At 49.6% G+C, this 8,997-nt stretch overlaps 2 protein-coding genes across 2 annotated transcripts; both read left to right on the top strand.

Annotated features, from left to right (window-relative positions):
• Positions 1–3,182: 3,182 nt before the first annotated feature.
• Positions 3,183–4,355, top strand: PGRI_095800 (uncharacterized protein; the record flags this gene model as incomplete). Its single annotated transcript, XM_040797293.1, has 1 exon — positions 3,183–4,355. One exon carries the CDS (start codon positions 3,183–3,185, stop codon positions 4,353–4,355), a length of 1,173 nt encoding a protein of 390 aa, XP_040643685.1.
• A 1,100-nt stretch (positions 4,356–5,455) lies between these two features.
• Positions 5,456–8,340, top strand: PGRI_095790 (NACHT nucleoside triphosphatase; the record flags this gene model as incomplete). Its single annotated transcript, XM_040797292.1, has 2 exons — positions 5,456–6,735; positions 6,795–8,340. 2 exons carry the CDS (start codon positions 5,456–5,458, stop codon positions 8,338–8,340), a joined length of 2,826 nt encoding a protein of 941 aa, XP_040643684.1.
• Positions 8,341–8,997: the final 657 nt, after the last annotated feature.

Below are 8,997 nucleotides of genomic sequence, written 5' to 3'. Positions count from 1 at the left end.
TTTCCAGTGTGACGCTTTGACTTTCTCGATAGTTCGAGTCCAAATTCGTCGTTTCTGTTGCATCTCTTGGAAGAGGGTCATGGAGTAGGCGTCGTGTCGCCCGTGTTCCGCACAGCTCTCTTGCCACTTCCGGCGCAGGTAGTTAACCTCGATCTGCTGTTTTTTAAGGTCCGGGGTAAACCAGCGTTTAGAGTATGGTGTTGGTCGTAGATCGGGGGTGTATCTATCCACCGCCGTGGCAGTTGCTTCTGTGAGCCTTTCAACTGCCTCATCTAGCGCCGGTCTCGTTTTCACTTCCTTCCACGGGCCTATCTGTCGAACCACGTCTTCGGCGATCTTGGCCCAGTCCGCGCGGTCGTAGGCTTTCTTCGCCTTAGCGGCGGGCTGGCGCCGAGGTCTCAGGTTCCATTCCGAGTACGATGCGCGGTGGTCTGACCCGTAGTTCTCGTGGTAGAGATGGCACTTGATGAGCTGTTCTGGCCGGTTCGTGACCGTCTGATCTATAGTGGTGCTCTTCCCTGGATCGTTAAGGGGCCAGAATGTTGCTGTCCCTCGTGGCAGACAGCCGTGTAGGCCATGCGTTTGGAAGAAGTTGATCAATTCGCTCGCATCTTCAATAAATTGCGGTTGAATGTGGTTGGTGCCCCACGCCGGGTGGTGGCGGTTAAAATCACCGGAGAGGATGACGGTCGTTATCCTTTGATCCTCCTGGTTATTGGATATGATTGTGTTCTGTATTGCCGTGAGTGCTAGTTCCGCCGACGCCTCGTTGGGCGTGAAAAGCGGGACGCATGAGAGGTAAACCGAAAAGATAAGAAATTGAGATTCGGCCGTCCAGATTTTGATAGCTGTGACGTCCGGGTGGTCGCAGGCGATCTGTCGATGGGAAGAGGTTGAGGCTTTCCGGTTGACATAGATCAGACTGCGAAACCGACCTGCATCGGTCTCGGTGGTCGGTCGGTACAGCCGCCAGGCGCTGTGATTGACGTGTGTTTGATAGGTGGTGATAGACGGTTCTTGGATCAGGAGTACATCCAGATCCTGGCTCTGGTGGTCGTTGATGAGCGCTTCCATCCTAGGCCCCGATTTCATGATGTTTAACTGTAGTATGCGTAGGTTTGTCTCTAACATTGGGAGTTAGAGGTTGCCGGCGTCAGGCACTGGCGATCACTGGTTGGGTGTTCACCACCGCAGTCGAGGCATCGGGCTCTTACGCCTGGGGGGCACCGTTCCCGTTCGTGTTGGCCAGCGCAATGTCCACATCGAGGTGTTTCTTTGCAGGACCATGCGAAGTGTCCGAACCGTTGACACCGGAAGCATCTCTTTCTTTTTAGTTCGCAGCGTTCCACACTGCCGATAAATCTCTGGCCCACGATGAAGCCATTTTCTAGTATAAAATCGGTCCCTTCCGCGGTGTCGAACCAGATGCCGAGGGATGCGAACTTTCCTAGCGCCTTATCTTTCTTCTTAAGCCACGCGATCTCCTCAATCCGGAATCCTCGCCCGGTAAGGTCATTCTCTTCCGTGATTTTCTCGATCGCCTGGGCGTTTGCGTTTTCTAGGTCAAAGTCCTCTGTCGGAGTCCGGTGTACCACGACGCCGAACCGTGGCTTGACCAGTTTCGTGTTATTTCCTAACTCGTTCAGCCATTCGCTATTTTTGCGGGCCGCTTCCGCCGACGCTGGGTCCTTGAACCGGATCACATATCCGGTTTTCGTGGTGCCAACCCCAGCCACTTGGGCGTCTTGTGTGGGCGGTGTGCTCAACAGCGCCGTGCGGATGTGGGTGTTCGCGGTCTCCGTTGGGAGATATCGCCCAAAGGTGTTTTGTTCGCTGTTATCATTGTCTCTCGGGTCCACATAGGAGCGCTGGGTGCTGATTCGGATGCAGTTTTGATCCTTCCCCGGGCGTTGGTGGTTTTGTTGAGGAGGTGGGTGGCTCGCTGCTACTGTAGCCCACGATTTTGCTGCGAGTGATGATGATGGTAGCGCATCAATTTGCGCCCGTAAGGCTCGTACTTCCTCATGAAGTTTCTCGTTCTGGGTATGGAGGACGTGCTGGTCGTGCTTCACTTCTAACAATTCGTTCTTAGTGGATTGGATGAGCTCGGTTTGGTAGGCGATCGTTTTTTTTAAGCTGTCGATCAGTCGCCAGATTTCTCGAGTCGTGACGCGGCCATTGGTGTCTCCGGCGCTCGCGGTCTCGACGTTCGAGCGTGCTGCGGTGGTGTGGCCATCGCTAGGCCGGGTCTGTCTTCTGGTCCGAGGCGCGGTGGTCGGATTAAGGTTGTCTAACGCACCGGTCGTTGTCGTTCCTGGCGTGGTTGTGCGAGGGGGCTCGGGCCCTCCCGCATGTGGGTCTGCCATCTCTTCCGTTCGGTACACAAACAATTTCTCCGGTACAGGATCGATATTCTCCGAAAGCTAGGTACCCAACGGATCCAACCTGTGAAATCTTGGGCTGGTACCGGCTGGCTGGTACAGCGGCTGGTCCGCCTATACAGGATGGATCGAAATTGGTCTCACAAGTTCCACAAGTTACAGGATGGATGGAAATCAGTTTCACCACTTTCCTCCCGTAGAATCTTTCTCGAACCCTAACGTGAACCACCCTAGCCCACTTCTAGCCTAGTGCGGTTTAAAGTGTTGAATCGTATTGAAACCCATACCACGTGATTCCACTTCTTACATAAATTACATCGCTAATACTAGGCGGAAAATGAAATCTCGTCTTGCCATTCCAAAGGAACAGGACGCTGGGACGTGTTCACGCTATGGTAGTAAAAGTGATGGATCGTGTTTCCATACCCCGAGATAGAGAAATAAAACAACTAAGCAATGAGAAACGCTGGGTAAGTAAAAACTATTGAGAAACAAGAGGTGATTTATTCTCTAGCTATTACTCATTGACTGGGAGGGAGAGGATGTCTTTCTGTGAATGTTTTGTGGGCGATGGCCGCATCGGTTGTGAAGCTTCCCGTCGATTTCCGTTCACGGCGCGAGCGCCCTCAACCTTCCGAGAGTGATGTTTCATATGAAGCAATCTTTTAACTCAATAACGTTATTCCTGACTGCGTTCGGATGGGTTCTATTTCGCGCAGTAGCATAAAAGTCCTTACTCACTCGAGACTGAAAGTTTGTGGTTCTCTAGTTTTCTTCTCTAATTTTCTACTTATTCTAAGGATGCCTCACTCCGCTGCTATTAACCAGAATTCCAGTGATTCACTTCATGTCTCACTCAACAGTCTCTCCTTGACTGATTCATCGACAGAGGTGCATAAGACTAGTATAGTGAAAAGAGGTCACAGTGGACTGAACCCATTCGAGAAGTTTCTTCGACCAGCATTAGAAGCAGCGCCGGTCGTGAATAGCAGTGGTGAACTCAACCCTTTTAAACTCTATTCTCCCCGAAACCCTTCGGTGCAATCAATTGAAGACTTGGCACGGAATACTATCCCCAGGCATCTTTCAGCACTCCAGCGAACGCGACGATTCACACTCCAGGAGACTGATGTCCTCTTTGTTCATGCGCGGCAATTTCAAGAAAAATGGAGCGTTTCGGAGGAGAGCTTCCGCAATTGGAAGACATTACTGTCCGGTTGGATTGAATTCCCAGCTGTGATGTTGCTCAATCCGAGTTGGGGGGATTACTTGCCATTTCAAGAGATGGTGGTCGAATCAACGACGCTCTCTTGGCTACAGGAGACACTGGCAAAGATACAGCTTGAGCTCGACGATGTGATCATATTTGACATATTCCCTATGCTCCGAGACGAGCTTTTGAAAGATGTCCAAGAGCGGATGGGACCAGCCAAAGGGAAGGAATTGGTGCGAGACTCGTTTGCGCTTACAAAAGCGAGTCTCTCATTGATCCGACCTCAGATATTACTATCGTGCCAATGTTGTACGAAATCAAGTAATGAGAAGTGGGGTTTTTTTGATGATCCACTCGCTACACGACTCTGCTCCTCGGTGCAAGCGTCGCAGAAGGGGGAGGTGCGAGTGATAGAGGCAGATGCCCTTCGAATCCAGGTAGTGCAGGGGATGCATCCACAGTATGTGATACAATATCAGCCCAGTCTGGAGAAGCATCTGGTTGGACTATTCGCACAGGTGCTTGGTCCATTTGGAACGTGGCACTCACGGCGAATGGCGATGCATGACGCGGCTAAAGTGCTGTTCAAACTTCTAGCTTCGCTTCGGCTGCAAACACAGCTTTATAGGCGCCTATGCCAAGAAGGTGCGGAGATCGGAGGGGAGCAACCAGTGACGGCTAGGCGACTGAAGGAACTCGAGGCACAGCTTGCAGGGTGGGAATGTGTCTTCGTAGAGGAGTCTTTCTTTCCGGTCCAATGAAATCCAGTTTTGGCGATGGGATCGGTGTATATTAACTTATTATCTACAGTCAGTGGACATATGTTTTCGCATCGTCTGTGGACCCACCAGCTGACCGCCCCTATGTTTCTATACCGCCTACCTAAAACGCGTAGTATAGAAGTACGCTAAAATAACACGCGCGCTACATTCTACAAAATCCTAATAAACTAATACTTTATACTCCCCACACTCTCTCTTAATTCTCTCTCTTACCTCCCTCTTTTAGAGTAGAAGTCATCATTGAAAGCCAGGGGTGGTATACCCCATACTAGACTTCATAATATGAATCCTCGAAGGTTTTGACCGGCAGTATATTATATAATCAAGGGGGTGTGGGTCCGGACGATGCAATTACTTATGTCCAGTCACTGTAACTATCGCGTTCGTCTCTGTTTTAATCTGATTGTAAAGTATGGAACTCGCTGGTGCAGTACGAACACTTGAGTTGAGTGGTTGACAGACCGATCTCTTACTTAGTGAGTAGATTTAGAGGACCCTCCATTTGTTTCTAGAAGCTGCGAAAGCCGTACGAGCCTTGTACGGTAGATTTCTTTATGGTATTTTTTACAGCTGTACTGAAATACTGCCAAGAAAAGGAGTCAAAGATAGAGTGGCTGCATTAGGCATAGCGTGTTTCGAGAGTGGGTTCGAGAAAGAATTTCTGCGTGCAAATGGTGAAACTGATTTCGATTCACCCAGAGTGGATCGAAATTAGTTTCACCAGTTTGTTCACATAGATCTTCCCCGAACCCTACTTTGAAACACGCTAGTTCATCTTTGATCTAGCTTCTTTTACAACTGTCGTAATGACTTATAACTGTGACTCACATGATAAAGACTTTCGTAATTTACTAGAAATATTGATACAGCTAGTCCTAAACAACGTTGGTGACCTTATCGCCCATGCTCCCCCTCCCTCCCTTCAAACTTTAGACATCGATCAACACGAGCTACGCCCTGATGGAGGCAGCTAGATCGAGGAGGCGAAGCACTGATTTGAGATTGTCGCTATTTCCCTATTCTTGATCCATATCTAGATCACTTATATTTCCAGTCTCAAGCGACCGCTATCAATCACGATGGCTGACCCACTCGCAATCGCATCAGGGGTTGCGGGGCTGCTTTCGCTTGGTATCCAGGTCACCCAATCCTTGGTCAATTTTTACACTGCGTACAAAGACCAAGACACGGACCTGGCAAAGCTTACTCGGAATCTCGATAGTCTTCAGAGCATCTTCCGAGCCCTTGATGTTGCAGTTGAGGAGCGTCAATGGCAGGCTGCCACGCAAGACCTACTTCGAGAAGTCGAGAAGGCTGTACATAAATGCGAGGAAGTCATCGCTGAGCTACAGAGCGAGTGTGAGAAATTCCACATAGACTCGGCCGCCGGTTTAAAGGATCGCGTTAAGGTTGCTGGGCGCCGCGCGGCCTATCCATTCCGGAAAAGTACACAACAGAAGCTCGAAGAAGACGTCAGCGACATACGTGAAAAACTGTTGTTTGCACTCGATGTCCTGCATACGAAGAGCCATAGTCAGATTCAGGAAGGCATATCTGAAGTAAAATCACTTGTCGAACGAACAATTGCCAGTCAAGCTACTTTAACGATTCGTTGCTGGCTTATGGCGCCGGATGCATCTTTCAATCACAACGCTACGTGTGCGAAATGTCATCCAAGCACAGGTCTATGGTTCGTCAACGGTCATCAATTTCGGACTTGGCTAGAGGAACCCAATTCCTTCCTCTGGCTGAATGGTTTTGCAGGGTGTGGCAAGTCGGTCCTCTGCTCAACCACAATACAACATACATTCCGCGAGATGGGAATTAAAGCAGGAGTGGGAATTGCATTCTTTTACTTTTCCTTTGACGACGAGGCAAAGCAAGACGACAATGGCATGTTACGCACATTGCTACTGCAGCTGTCCGTACAGCTAAATGATGGCCACAAATATCTAGAACAACTACATGCGTTGTATAAATCCGGTTCTCCTCCAGTGGACGTGTTACTTGACTCGCTTCAACGCATACTTCTCCGATTTCACAGGAGCTATATTCTTCTCGATGCGTTAGACGAGAGCCCCCGATACAACAAAAGGGAAGGTGTCTTAATAGCAATCAAGGAGATACGCAGTTGGTTGATACCTGGAATCCATCTTTTGGTGACAAGTCGGAGCGAGTTTGATATCCGTGAATCATTAGATCCTTCCTGTGACCAAGATGTTCCGCTGAGGAATTCAGCAACCGACAGAGATATCGCAAACTTCGTCTCCTATCAGCTCAAAAACGACCTAAAACTCCAGAAATGGAAAGAGCGTCAGGAGGAGATTCAAAATAAACTCACAAAAAGTGCACAAGGAGTGTAGGTACTTTTCACGAATCAGAATTTTCCTCCACTCTTCTGACCAAGATGATGTGTAGCTTCAGATATGTCGAATGTCAGTTCAATGCTCTTCGGCGGGCGCGAAACCGGAACCAGCTTGATGACTGCCTACGCACGTTGCCCCGTGATCTAGATGAAACATACGAGCGAATTTTGTGCGGTATCAGAGATGAATATGTCGAAGATATGCGCCGGCTTTTGACTGTGCTTTGTGTCTCCACCCGACCACTCACGGTCGAAGAGCTGATCGACGCACACGCTGTTGATCTAAATGAGCCACCACGCCTTGATCGTGATGGCCGTTCGTATGAACAAGACGATCTTGTCGACATTTGCCTTGGCCTTATCGAGATTGCCACAGACGACAGTAATAGCCAAAACGCCTTGACTGCTCGCATAGCACATTTCTCCGTTCAGGAGTATCTTCAATCAAATCGCATATCGCAACAGAAAGCAAAAAGCTTCGCCATTCGAAGTACGCTTGCGAATGCAGAAATGGCACAGATATGCCTCGTCTATCTCATGGAGCCAGCTCTCTCTGGAGAGTTACTAGATGACACAAAGCTTACGGAATACCCACTCGCTCTTTTCGCCGCTATACATTGGTTCTATCATTACACAAACTCAAGCGAGGGGATGGCTGAAATTGAGCAACTTGTGGTCGGGCTGTTCAAAGACAAGACGAAATCTTTCGCGACGTGGATACGGTTACATGACATAGACAACCCGTTTGGAGTGTCACAGGATTTGCATCGCCCATTTTCTAATATGGCAACACCTCTGTATTACGCAGCCTTGTTGGGAATAGGGACCGTCTTGGATAGTATCTTATCGATTGACACTAGGGATTCAGAGTTACCGGAAATCTTGAATGCTCAAGGTGGGCGACTTGGCAATGCACTCCAGGCTACATCATACGGAGGCCATGAAAAGGCGGCACAGCAGCTGTTAGATCGAGGTGCTGACGTTAACGCCCAGTGTGGAAAATATGGCAATGCACTTCAGGCCGCATCAGAGGGAGGCCATGAAAAGGTGGTGCAGGTGCTGTTAGATCGAGGTGCAGATGTCAATGCCCAAGGTGGATTATATGGCAGTGCACTCCAGGCCGCGGCATACGTAGGCCATGGAAATGTGGTGCAGATGCTGTTGGATCGAGGTGCCAACATCAACGCCCAGAGTGAGCTGCTCGGCAATGCACTCCAGGCTGCATCACTCGATGGTCATGAAAAGGTGGTGCAGATGTTGTTAGATCGAGGTGCCGACGTCAACACCCAGGGTGGGCGTTTCGGCAATGCTCTCCAGGCCGCAGCAAATAGAGGCCACGAAAAGCCGGTGCAGATTCTCCTGGATAGCGGTGCGGAAATCAATACTCGGGGCGGATTATATGGCAATGCACTCCAGGCCGCATCAATAGCAGGCCACGAAAAGGTGGTGCAGATGCTGCTGGATCGAGGCGCAGACATTAACGCTCAGGGTGGAAAATATGGCAATGCATTCCAGGCCGCTTCATCGGGAGGCCATGAAAGGGTGATGCAGATTCTGCTACATGGAGGGGCCGGCGTCCCCACCGATCGTCAGTTGTGACCAGTATTTGTGGGTCGCCAGTCAGAAAGCCAGCATTGTTGCACCAAGCAAAGGAAAGTAATCATCCCACCGATATTGTTTTTATACACTTCGCTTATCAACTGGGGTCACTCCCTGTGTTTGATGAGAGGTTGAACGAAAGAGAGCATATGATACCTGGCCAGATAGCCTGACCAGGCAGGCGCCACACGCGTAAGATAGTACTCGAAATGGTACTCAAACACTCCTTCTTTTAGTATAATCTGAGATCTTGGCTTTTCTTATCCAGACGAGGGAGGCCACGATGGATAATAGTCGATGGATAGGCGGACGTCAAGGAGTAGCTATTTTCAAAAATTCCTAGTAGTTCATGACGAGAATCTCAGCCGGATTACAACGAGCCGGGGGAGGGGCACGTCCTCAGCCTTGTCATCATGTGACTCCAGCGCATCAAGCCAGGAACAAATTGCCTTTATGAATACAGTACTGTCTCTCTGCTGTACAACTTGCTCATTCGCAGTGATCACTCGAAGGCAGGTGGTTAGCGGAATGGGGGTTCGGGTTCCTGCCACTACATCAAATGAGTAGCCACCCGTTTGTTTATGTTGTTTGGTAGATCAGCGTTCTAGAAACCTCTGAGAGATTACGAGTCTATTACGGAAGCTATTTTTAGCCTGT

Source organism: Penicillium griseofulvum (assembly GCF_001561935.1).
Source record: "Penicillium griseofulvum strain PG3 chromosome Unknown contig_20, whole genome shotgun sequence".
NCBI classification, from domain to species: Eukaryota; Fungi; Ascomycota; class Eurotiomycetes; order Eurotiales; family Aspergillaceae; genus Penicillium; species Penicillium griseofulvum.
The sequence above is the reverse complement of the archived record's forward strand: the minus strand, read 5'-3'. Positions and strand labels throughout refer to the sequence as shown.